General features: G+C 43.7%; 1 protein-coding gene across 7 annotated transcripts in view; it reads right to left on the bottom strand.

Annotated features, from left to right (window-relative positions):
- The window catches only part of CSNK1G3 (casein kinase 1 gamma 3), a 2843512-nt gene that overhangs the window by 570339 nt on the left and 2260080 nt on the right, over window positions 1-13093 (bottom strand). For 5 of the 7 annotated variants that reach the window (XM_044060767.1, XM_044060770.1, XM_044060769.1 and 2 more), the window contains one exon: window positions 6938-7086. In XM_044060767.1, coding sequence (XP_043916702.1) covers window positions 6938-7086 — 149 coding nt within the window. The remainder of the gene's footprint in view (window positions 1-6937; window positions 7087-13093) is intronic. The other 2 variants (XM_044060768.1, XM_044060772.1) reach the window with 1 other exon arrangement.

The following is a 13093-nucleotide window of genomic DNA, read 5'->3' as shown; positions in this document are numbered from 1 at the left end:
TTCAAGATATATAAGCAGAAGTAGTATGCATGCTCCTCACACTTTCAAAGGAATAGTGAAGGCACAATTAATAAGAATAAGTAAGTTGAATACAATTGAAAATAATTTCAAAGAACAAGCTACTAATATGCTGCAGGAGTTCCAAAATGTGGGTTACTCAAAACAACTAATAGGCAGGATTCATGAGGAAGTGTTAAAGGGAAGAAGTGATAAATATAAACCAATTTTAGGAGGGGGACTTGTTAAGAATAGTAAAGATGTACTTAAGGATGGTAATATAGTTAGGTATCTTACCACCTATAATCTAAATACAAGTAATGTGTGTAAGATAATAGAGAGAAATTGGCCCATCTTACTAGCTATGCCAGAAATAAGGAGCATAGTGGGAGATAGGCCAAGCTATGCCTACAGAAATTCGGAAACATTAAAACAAAAACTCTGTTATAAAGATTTTAAATTAAAAACTGAGAAATTAGAGAATACAGCAGGAACAAGAAAATGCTACAATTGCTCCTGCTGTAATGATTTACATGAAGGTGTAAATTATTTTAAACATCCCATAACAGGAGAAATATTTACGTCAAAAGTGTTGACAAGTTGTAATGTAGTACAAGTTGTCTATTTGGCAACTTGTACGTTATGTTTATTATTTTATGTAGGCAAAACAACTAGGAAGCTTAAGGAAAGGATTATAGAGCATAAATCGGATATGAGAAGAAAGGTAATAACAAATGCGTTGAGCAAGCATGTTTTAGATAAGGGTGAGCAACACAGTTTTAGGTTTAGGGTTTTAGATATAGTACAAATGGGTTTAAGGAAAGGTGACATGAATAACTTGTTGGAGCTTAAAGAGTTTGAATGGATTATTAGACTACAAGCAGACCATGCTCCTGGTTTAAATAACGCTGTTAGCTTGAAACCAGTTTTGATGAAAAGACGGAGAGAAAGATTATGAATTATATATTATTATGATGCATATATACATATATTTTTTTATATATGTATATGTGTTTATGAATGTATTAGTTTAAATAATATGTTTTTAGTAAATGTTTATAGGTGGATGTTTTATTATGCATTTTAATAGTATTTATGTATATTTTAAAAGTTATTTATGTTTCTTTAAGTCTTGATTGTTAAATGGTTTGATAGGTTGGCTGAAGCATTTGATTTAGTTTTATCTCCTATTTAAATGCTGAATGTGATTAGTTGATTTGTACTGATGAAGGGTGTAGACCCAAAAGCTTTAATAAAATATTTGGTGTGCTTTTAGAGTTGACTTTAGACATAATAGTACACAGCACCCACTCAACCAACAACGACAGACACGATAGGAAGGCAGGAAAACCAAACCAAGAACAACCAAAGAAACTCTAATTTAAACGTTTCTTTGGTGCAGCAAGTAATCTAACTACCGACCAACAAAATCACAATTTTACACAAAAAACACACCGGAGAGGACTAGGTCCTTTAATTTAAATGGGCCAAGCCCGTCAAAAGAGGGATACCACAAAAAAAAAAAACCACAACTCGCTTACACAGTAAACTCACAATGAAAACTAGCTAAATAGCTTTTTACTAGAAGCAGACTGCTAAATACTTATGAAAAGTATAGGAAGGGTACTTAGCCACAGCCAAGTGAGACCACGTCCTAACTCTATGAGCGGCAAACGAGATCTGGGGCTAGGGCGAGGTGCATCTTGGGATACCGGGTTAGCCCAGCCAATTAGAGACTTTGTGCTAGAAAATAAGTTGGCCGAGTCGGAGCCGAGAACCTGTGAGTAAAGAATGTAGGCGAGATAGGACCACATAACATCCGCCCATTCCCACACTCTCATGGGTTCTCGACAAAGGGGGTAAGATCTGGTTCCTCCCTGCTTGCAGATATACCAGACCACTGACATGTCTGACTGGATAGCATTAGTCCCTAGAGGAAGATGGGCACAAAGGGCCTGCAACACTAAAGAACCACCCTCATCTCCAGGACATTGATATGCAAGTTAGTCACGGAAGGGGACCACGTGCCTTGGACTGTCCTTCCTGAGCAATGCCCCCCCATCCTAGCTGGGAGGCATCCGTGGTCACTGTGGTTGTGGGAAAGGAAGAAAGGGACGCCCCTGGACAAGTTCTGGGGAAAGAGTCCACCAGAGAAGTGACTCTCTGCAAACCCGAGACATAGGTATCGGATGGGACAAGGGTAGGTCCAGTAGGGACCAATGAACTGTTAATGTCCACTGGAGGACCCTCATGTGAAGAGGTGCGAAGTGAAGAAGATTGATAGTGGCTGCCATGGAACCCAAGGTCCACAGAACTGATTCCGCTGATGGGTGGTGAGAAAGAAGAAGGTAAGATACATGAAGTTTCAAATTGTTTACCCTTTCCGGAGTGAGGCAGACTTTCATTTGTATGGTATCTAGCTGAATTCCAATGAAATGTAGGCTCTGAACTGGAGTCAGCGACGACTTGTTGAAGTTGACTATAATGCCCAGTCTGTTTGCTAGAAGAAGGAAGTAATCTCTGGCCTGGCATAGTAGATGCTTGGTAGGGGCAGCAAGGAGCCAATCGTCCAGGTAGGGGCAAACCTGGATTCCCTGAAGCCTCGGGTAGGCCACTACCACCAACATGACTTTGGTGAACATCCTGGGGGCTGTGGTGAGACCAAAGGGTAGGGCCCAGAATTGTTAATGATTGGCCCCCAGCCGAAAGCAAAGAAACCTGCGGGAGCGCCTGTTCATTTTGATGGGATAGGTACATGTCCTGGAGGTCGATAGAGCACATCCAATCTTCTGCCTGCAAGTAGGGCAGAATGGACTATAGCATGACCGTCCGGAATTTCTCCTTGGCTACTGACAGGTTCAGAACAGAAAGATCCAGAATGGGAAGTCCCCCGTTTCTTTGGCACCAAAAAGAACCTGGAATAGATGCCCAATATGGACTTATCTGGGGGGACGGGTTGGATGACTCATTTTTCTAACAGCTTATCTATCGCCAGTGCTGCTTCCTCCTTTGTGTGGGTGGAACATCCGGGAGGAGTTTTGGTAGGGAGTAGGGTGTTACAAATGGTATGGAATAACCTCTGGATATGATTTTTAATGCCCAATGGTCTGTTGTAATGAACTCCCACTCCGTTGGGTGTAACGAAAGACGGCCCCAGACTGCCTCCAGAGATGAGCAGCTGGGCAACCCTTCAGGGTTGCTGCCCAGATCTATCCGAGAATGGTTCTCTGGACCTAAAGTTCTTTGGACCCCCTCTGCCTCTGGGCTGGCATCTGTCGTAACCCCCCCCCCCTGCCTCTGGGAGAAGGACAGTCCTGAGTGTCCTGGGAGAACTGAGATTTATGGAACCACATCTTGTTTTCCCCTTGTTGATTCCTTGAGAAGGATCTCTGAGGGGAGGAGAAGCGGATCCCGATTGCAGACGGTGTCTTCCCATCCTTCTCACTCTAGACTAGTGTCTCACGCACAGACTTCCCAAATAGGGAAGAGCCATCGTATGAAGCATTCACAAAGGACGCCTTAAAGGGATCTGAGAATTAACATAGCCGAAGCCAGGCGTGGCGCCTCAGGGCAATGCCGGACCCTGCCGCCCTAGTGGCCCCTTCTGTGGCATGCTAAAGGAGACGCATGGACGTATTCCCAACCACTTTGAGAGTGGCCATGTGTGCAGAAAACATTTTCATGCTCTCTGCCAACTTGGACTCTGGAGCGACTCAGCGACCTCCTTAACCAAGTCTCGCTGAAGTCGAATAACATGTGCCATATAGTTCAGCTCCCTTATGGGAAAGGTGGCTGAAGCATAAAATCACTTCCCCAGATGATCTATCGACCGTGACTCTTGGTCAGGAGGATGGACCGTAGAGCTCTCCTGAGTGAGCTCTTTCTTGGTGGCAGCTGCCACCACCATAGCGTCTACTGGGGACCCCTTACTCCAGGTGACTCTGTCCTGTGGGGGACAAAGGACTTTATTCAGTCTTTTCAGAACTGGCTCCATGATGTCTGGTTCCTTCCATGCCCAGATGTAATAAGGTTCACCAGCAGATCGGCTGGGGGGGGGGGGGGCACCAAGGAGGTAAATGGAACTGTGCCGAATGCCTCCAGGAACACAGACTCATCTGGGGTCGTTTTTTGGGTGGACCACCCCCCCTTTATGGCATAGAATTTCCATGATGTCTCTGAAGGAGATACCCTTAGGGGGTGACCTGGGGGAACCTTCCCCTTCTTCCAAGTCCGTGTCATCTGTGATGGACTCTGGGGAGGAGTCCAAGTGCCTCCTTTTACACGTGTGTTTGCGAGTGACCTCCTCAGTGGGACTCTCTGTGGGGGACTCAAAAACTGAGGGTTGCTCTCCAATGGGTGTTCCCTGGGGCACATCAGGCACGGGCTGTCCCTGAGAGGACAGGATGGTCAGAGCTGTACCCAGAATCGAGGGGTTCAGGGCAAATTCCGAAGAGGAGATGGTAGGCCTTGACCCACTCAAAAGGACACTCTCCACCGTGTCGAAAGCCAAGGGAGAGCGGACATCCCGAGAAAAAACAATGGAGCTGCTCTCCTTGGACCTGAAGGGGGAGTCGGAGCAGAGCTCACCGGCACCGAGGAGGAGGCTGCGCTCCGACAAACTTGGAGCTGACAGCACCCCTTCTGATTCGACGCAGAGGATATGGCTCTGAGAGCTCGGATCCCACCCAGTCAGATCCAACCCGCTGAAGGCCATGGCCGGAGTTGAGGTACTAGGTACCGTCGGCACTAGCCCTTCGACCCAGAGGGGTCCAGGATCCAAGGACTCCAAAACCAAGGGCCGGATTGGACAAGGAGTGATGGGGGTGAAGAAGGGCTGAGAAACCCCCGCTCCAGAGGGAAAGGGGGCTGGCAAAACCCCCATCTGGATCTGGGTGCGAATAAACTTCCGCATCATCCTGTCCATCTCTGACTCGCTTAGACTGCGGGTGGAACGGGACGATGAAGCCACCGACACCAGCCAGGAGTGCTGGTGAGGGGCGGCTCTTGAAGGGTGCCGAAACACCGCCGGCTCCAGTGAAAACTTCGGAGAACAGAGCCGAGGGGTGCTGGGGCTAGGAGGAGTGGAGTTTTTGCCTTAGCTGGAGGCCCCGACTATGCCGAGCGGTCAGGGGACTGCTTTCTGGGCCTATCCTTGTGCCTCCTGTCAGAATCCAAAGGCCTAGAAGCGGGAGTTTGAGGCATGTGAGGGGAAAGACATGGTAGTGGCAGCTACTATAGAAGTGAAGGGGAGACAGCCGTCCTCGATGCTGGTAAGAGGCCTTTCGTAATCAACTTAGCCCTCTGGTCCTTGAGGGCTCTGGGATTAAACCCTGTGCAAATCGTGCAGGCAGTGTCCAGATGGGTCGCACCTAAACAAACAACTCACAGAGTGTGGCCATCAGCCAGGGAAAGCTTGTGGCCACACACTGCGCATTTCCTGAAGACAAGCTTAGGAACATCTGCCATGTCTAAGGGACACACACACACACACTCAATCTCTAGCACTAACCGTGGGAAGGGGAACACAGGGAAACACAAAACTAACTTTTAAATCTAACTTTTTTTTCTGTACTGACATTGACATGGGTGTAGGAGAGGTAAGGGTAAGAATTTTAGAGGAACCTAGCTATAGAAAAAGCTAAACACTCACCAAAATAAACACTAAACTCCTGGAGCACGACACCATGCTGCTGGGCTGGAAAGCGGCAAATAAGATCTGAGGGAAGAAGATGGAGGGGCATTATGGGTAGGGGAAGAGCTTGGATCAGAAGCTGGTGATGCGGCCGTCTCAAATACAATCGGATCCGAATACCCACAGGTTGAAGATCAAATGACGTAAACTACTTTAGATATTAGCTTTAAAGTAGAGAAGAGAGATTTCTTTTTCTCAGTAAACACACACACACACACACACACACACACACACACACACACACACACACACACACACACACACACACACACACACAAGAACTAAACACCTAACCTACCTAACACACACACACAGTATAATTCACTCTAAGAAAAAGAAACTTGGCAAACAACAGAAAGAGAGAAAAACTTAGTAGAAAGAAAGAACGAGAAAAATTGGACAAGTACACAAATTACCTAACCTACTAAACACACACACAATCTCACTGATAAAAAACCTTGACTAACAACTAAGAAAATGAAAGGGAGGAGTGAATCTTTCATTATGGACAGGAAAGAGAAAAAAAAAATTTCACTTAACAGAATCGCAGAGAGGCTTGATCTTCTATCTGACTGCAATGGTGGCAAATTAATCTGAAGGCTTAGGGATGATCTTGGGGATTATGTGTAAAGGGAGGAGCTTGAGGCTTGGATCTCAAGTCTAAAGGAAAGTGGAATAATCGGATCCAAAGGTCAGATCCTAGACCCAGTAGTGAGGAAGAATGAAAAGGACATCAGATCTCTGCAGTTTATCCTTACAAATCAAGTTAACTTAAGTTAGCATCCTTAAGGGCAGTTTTCTGAACCCATCTGATGAAATCCATTATGTGGGTTGCAAAAAAAAAAAAATAGATTAACTACTCAATTAAGCATAATAGAGAGAGACAGATGCAGGGGAAAATGTCTCTGTAGCTCTTAAATCTAAAATAATTATAATCCTTGCTAAAAACACAGCTCTCAGGAACAAAAAGACAAACTAGTAAATTCTCATACATTTCAACATATCAGTGACAATGCTATTAATGTCTTACAATTAATTCACAAACAAAAAAAATTCAAATAATGAGTATACAAATATGAAATCACAACAAACACAAGTTTATATTTCTCAAAGTTATTATAATACTGTCAAAATGTTAACTTGCATAAATAAAACATTTTTCTTTCAGCTACTACACCTTCGCTGACATCACTGTTACAAAACATAAAACATTATTAAAAAGGTCAAGCACTGATGAATGCTACTCACCAACTGTTTGCCAATCCAGTCATATTCATAATCGAACATATATCCCTTTCGGTCAAACAGATCTGTAAAAAGTTTCCTTAAGTAATCATAGTCTGGTTTTTCAAAGAAGTCCAATCTTCTTACATATCGTAGATATGTAGCCATTTCTTCTGTAAACAGAATACTCCAGTATAAGTGAAGGTCTCAACTTTTATCACTCCTCTTGTACTCCAAATGTCACTGCAATGCAGCAGTTTAGCACCTGAAGCTCTGGCTGAGAAGTTGGCAATTTGTCTTCAGACTTAAAACAAAGGCTATACTCCGTAATATATTTCTGGAAACATTTAATTATCCTAAGCCATAAAGCTGGTATTTCTAAGATTTTTATGTACATGAAATACATAAGTTATAACACAAATAAAATAAAACCAACAATGTGGATATAAGATGACTAAAGGGGTAAGAAACAATAATATAAAATTAAGATGAATACAAAGATGTGCTATATTTAGAAGACAATTAAATAAATGATGCCACATGGTACTGCATTTATCAGCCCAATGAAAGAAAGAAAAAATAAACAAACAGAAACAAAAAACGTTCTGGATCCCATTAAAACACTGCTACACAAATAATTATAATACTAAGTTCCAAAGAGATTCCTGCAGCAAGTTTTACCATCTTAAAGCAGCTGCCTACCTCAAAACAAAAATTATTTTTTCCAGTAAAATGGTCTTACCTTCTGGTAATGTTAACGAGCAACATGAGAATGGCCTGTAGGCTACTTTGCTGTATGTATATATGTGTATATATATATATATATATATATATATATATATATATATACATACATATAAAACGTAAGAACTGCTACCCCAATTAATATTTCACATTCCATGGAAAAGACAATCTTACTACCTGCAAACATAAAGGGAGAGAAATGTACTAAAAGTGAGCAACTAACCATAACAGTAGACATTCAAGAAAACTATTGCATCTGCAGTGTTATTCCTTATCCCGAGGATCTGCTTAAGGTGAATGTCTTGACTTCTACAGTTCTAGCAGCTGTACTCCATGAACATGACTCCAACTTACCAAATTGTAAGGAGATGCACGTACCATTATTCAGTTCTTTTTACAAAAAGAGCATTCAGAGGTGTGCCCCCAAAGGAAAGCGCAGAGACTCCTGTCCTTGGTCTGTAAAGCTCAAGATGGCCCTTGCCCATGCACCATTACTCTCTATCTAAAGGTACAGCTTTAATGAAGTTTGGACAAGGAAAGAACATGCTACAGTAAAACATGCAAGCCCCTTGGTTCCTGGGGTGCAAACCAAAAGCAAGTGATATAATGTGTGTGGGGGACTTGTACTGCAGCAAAGAGTTCCTTTGTATTCGGATATCTTTTGCTACTGTGAGCTGTTTACACAACACAGCTGCACTACACTCGCTGTTAGGAGGTGGTTCTGGCTTGCCACTTGGGTGACATCTAGAGGGGGCACCAGGTTTTGCCTGCACAGTATGCACTACCTAGGGGCCGGAGATTAGCAGGAATGAGGAGGCACTAGTACTCTTCCAGGTCATCAAGACCAACAGAGTTCTAGCAAGCCACCGTGGGAGCTAGGAGCTCAAAGGGGAGGGAAGTTCACCAATTTGGCAGGCTCCTTACTGACTGGGTATACCTTTCTGGGAAATGAATGGGCTGAGAAGGCCCCCCAGCCAGGGAATAAACTGGCCATAGTGTTCTGACCTGGGTTGTACGGTGCCGGGTACTCTCACCCTCCCTCATTAGGGGGCTGGAACAAGTGGGCCCACTGGGCAAAGGAAGGGGAGTCACCTTGCAAGTGAAGCAGCCATCTAAACAAACAGAAACAACAGACTAATAAGAAACACTGCAGAAGGCCCTCTGCAGCAAGTAATAGCTGGGAAAAACATTTTCAGGTAACACAAAACCTCCTCAAGCAGGAAGAAGCCAAAGAAACAATGTTCAGAAGGGCAAGTCCTACTGAATGCTAAAAGAAATAATCATGGAGTGGAGTTTCCAATAATAATACTTTGTGAATACACTCTGTATACATGGATGGCATAATGTTTACGGTCTTTATCTCCCAGGTACAAGCTACAGGGTACAACCCTAACCTCTGACCAATACATGTGTGGAGTTTGTACATTCTCCCAGTGTCTGGGAGGGGTTCCTCCCACCTCTCACCTCCCAAAAACATGAGGGATTTCTCCATGTCAAACTGGGAGGTATGCCAACAACGAGCATCCAAAACTGAATGGAGTAGCAGCACAGACTCTGGATGGGGGAAGAGCTGGGTAGACCAGCAGCATTTTGTTCATCCAGCTTAGAACTTTCATCTGAGGCTAAGAAGTTCTGCCTATGCTATTTTGTTGTCAAGTCATTTACAAACACAAGGCCTTCTATAGTTATGTAAAGAACCCAGATTTGCTCTGAGCTACTGCACAATGGTACCTCCTATACAGAGCAAACACATCGCCAATATACTGGCCGACAGAGTCAGTGCCAACTTTACCCCTTCAGCCCCAAAAGGACCAATCACAATACCAGTAGACTGCCAGGCACCCAGTATTACTGCTGCACAGGTTAAAACAGCACTGCCCAAGGCCAAGAATACAGCTTCTATGGGACCTGACAATATCCCTAACTGTGTTCTACATGAACTACAGAGTGAACTGGCACCTCACCTGTGTGCCCTGTTCAATCACAGCCTCACCTCAGGCTTTGTCCCTACCAAATGGGGCAATGCTATAGTCATCCCTCTCCACAAAGGAGGAGCGAATATAGACCCTGGGAACTATCGCCCCATTAGCCTGACAAGTCTGATATGCAAAGCTATGGAACACATCATCATGGACCTAATAAACAAGGATATATGGACTCTCCAAACTCTGGATCCCACACAGTTTGGTTTTGTGAAGGGTAGATCATGCCTGCTCAACTTCTTTGAGTCAGTCACCAGAGCTGTGGATGAAGGAAAAGTGGTTCATACAGCCTACCTTGACCTGGCCAAGGTCTTTGATACCATTCCCCACTCAAGAATCATAGAAAAACTCACTAAGCTAGGCATCAACCCCTATATCACTAGGTGGGTTGCAAACTGGCTCACAGATAGAATCCACAGTGTGAAAGTAGCTGATTCCAAGTCAGACTGCCGACCAGTCACAAGTCGAGTCCCACAGGGATCGGTCCTGGATCCTCTCCTGTTTGATATCTACTTTTCAGAAGTCCAAGCCAACACAAAGGGACTCTGGCTGACAAAGTTTGCAGAAGATTGCAAGTTGGGAGCCATTATTAACTCCCCAAGTGATGTTGACATCCTACAGAAAGGCCTCGCTGAGACCAACGACTGGTGTCAGAACCATGGCCTTAAGCTCAATGTCAAAAAATGTGTCGTCATCCCATTTAGGAAAAACCCAGGTCCCGTGAATTACCACATCGATGGTAATCCACTGAACACAGAAGGTGTTAGAAGAGATCTGGGACATAGTTTGACAGCAACCTCTCTTTTGACCACAGTGCCACTGTGGTCAGAAAGTCCTTCTGTGTAGCACATCTCATTACTAAGGGTTTTGCATCCAGGAAGAAAGAGGTCCTCGTCTCCCTCTACTCTTCCCTCATTAGGCCAGTCATTGAGTACAATGCTCCATTTGGCATGGACCTCACTAGACACCTGCAACAACTGGAGAGGCCACAAAAGTACCTCACAAAGAGGATCCTAGGTCTTAAACACTTGTCCTATATGGACAGACTCAAAAAATTCCAACTATTCTCTATTCTGTCTCATATCGCCTGCTTAGAGGCAATCTCTGCTTGACTTACAAAGCCATGTCTGACCCAGCTCTGTTAGAAATGCAACATCTAAAGAAATCCCAATCCCTCTGCACTACACGCTCCAGAGACGTCAACCTCATTACCACAATCAACAGAACATGCTGGAGGACAGGTTCATAACCCAGAGAATGCCCATGCTATGGAATAGGCTTCCCATACATGTCAAACAGAGCACCTCACTGGCCCTCTTCAAGAGAAATCTTGATGAGTGGATGGGAAATAGAAAATTCACCCTGGGATCACTGCAGTGGCTCTACTTGACAGAGGCACTGGGAACTAACGTCGGGTGGCACGATGCCAGGGTAATCCTATGGGCTAGGCTTGTAAAGGCCCCAGGACCATTAGCCTAGTACTCACCTATGAACAATACAAAATTTATAACAATACAAATAAATATGAAATATTATACAAACAATTATATCTTTATCTGAACTAAAGAGAGATCATACATAAATACAGTTGTATTTGCCACTGCACAAGCTTAAAGATGAAATATTTTAATACCTTGCAATTAGCACTGGTTTTGGAATTATTAATGCAAATAGGAAGAAGCAATACTTGGCGCCTACAGGCGTCAGTAGTATGTAACTGCAGAAATACCTGGAAGTGTCACCCAGCTGTAGTAAGTTAAAACACCATGTGTAAGACTATACAATAGATATGTGGCTGAACTAAGTAAAAAAACAAGGTAAATAAGAAAAGCAGTTGGTGTAATGCAGACATCCAGGAAGACACTAGCCTAACAAGGAATCAAAGTATCTAATGAAGCAACCAAACAGAAAGATGGATCCATCTTTCTCCCCACCAGCATGGGACTTAAGCTGGCTTCACAGATTGTTACTAGGCTAATGACCCGGGATCCTTTTTAAGTCTAGCCAAGTTTTCCTGAAAGAATAATGATGTCCTGTATCCAAATAAAACACTGACAGCCAGGCATTTCTAAGCTACCTCTGCCCATAAGGGACATGGGTGCCAAGCCTGGTGTAAATTTCCTATTCCCTATCCACCGGTCTAGGATGCACGTAAACTATGTAACATACAAACTCAGCTTCACATGGAAGCCTGTTCCATAGAAGGGGTAGTCTCTAGGACATATATCCATTTCTCCAGCATGTTCTGTTTAAGTCACAGACAAAATTCAGGTTCCCTAGACCTTGTATTTCTGGTACTGTTTGACTTACAAACACACAGGAGATTCGTAAGTGTGGGATTTTGCAGATGCCTTGTAAGTCAGGCAGAGATCACTTCTCAGCAATCTATAGAAGACTGAGTAGAGGGAAAGGGTTTTAAAGCACTCTGCATAAGGCAGGTTTGTTACACTTTGTATTCTTTTTGTAAGGAACTTTTGAGGTTGCTTTAGTTGCTGCATATGCTTGGTCAGGTACATACCAAAGGGAGCAGTGTGCTCTATCATTGGCTTGATAAAGGCAAAGTACAGTGAGACAATGACCTCTTTGGACCTAGATGCCATGCCCTTATGTACAAGTTGCGCAACATAAAAGAATTTCCTCACCACTGTGGCCACGTGGTAGTCGAACGTAAGGCTACTGTCTAACTTGGTCGGACATGTTCCCTGTACAGCCAATGACCTGAGAAATTGAAACCACAAACTTCTTGGCCAACACAGAATAATACATATAAACAATGGTTTTCTCTGAATTTTGATAACAGATGCAAAATCAGAAGGAACGAAAGAAAGCGGTACCTTTCTTACCAATGAAGGAGCAATATATATCAACTTCTAATTCCTCCTACTCCCACAGCAGGAAGCAGAACTTGAGTGTAGCAATCTCCCTCATAGCAAACAGAAATTTCTGAGGTGTCTGAATCTAGAAGGCCAGGTGTAAACAGACCTATTTGATTCTCAGCTCCTGGAGAGGACTGGATCTATGACTCAGGAAAACAGTATGTCTACCAAAATGAAGATAAACTAGTTTATGGCCCACAGCCATAGCTACTGTGTTTCCCTGCAAAAAGTATGTTATTCCATGTTTGTTTAGATACTACACCACAAGCAGATTATATAATTTAACAAGAGGGGCACTGTCATTATCCCCTTATACAGGATCTGGAGAAAATGAATCTATTTAAGAAGAAAAAGGCTTAAGTGCAGCACCCGTTTCTGACAGCTCTGCTTCTCTTGCATCACTGAGGACCACATGTAGGCACCGTGACTTCCAAGGGAAGCATTTGTTATCTAAACCTGTGCTAGGTACCCAGTCCCTTCACTTCATCACAACATGTTCAGTCAAAGTCCATTTATCAGAGACCATAGTACTGAACAGGCAACTTTGAAGCCAATTTATATTTCCTGCAATATGTTTG

Source organism: Protopterus annectens, chromosome 2.part0, assembly GCF_019279795.1.
Source record: "Protopterus annectens isolate FY-2018-M chromosome 2.part0, PAN1.0, whole genome shotgun sequence".
Lineage (NCBI taxonomy): Eukaryota > Metazoa > Chordata > Ceratodontiformes > Protopteridae > Protopterus > Protopterus annectens.
The sequence above is the reverse complement of the archived record's forward strand: the minus strand, read 5'-3'. Positions and strand labels throughout refer to the sequence as shown.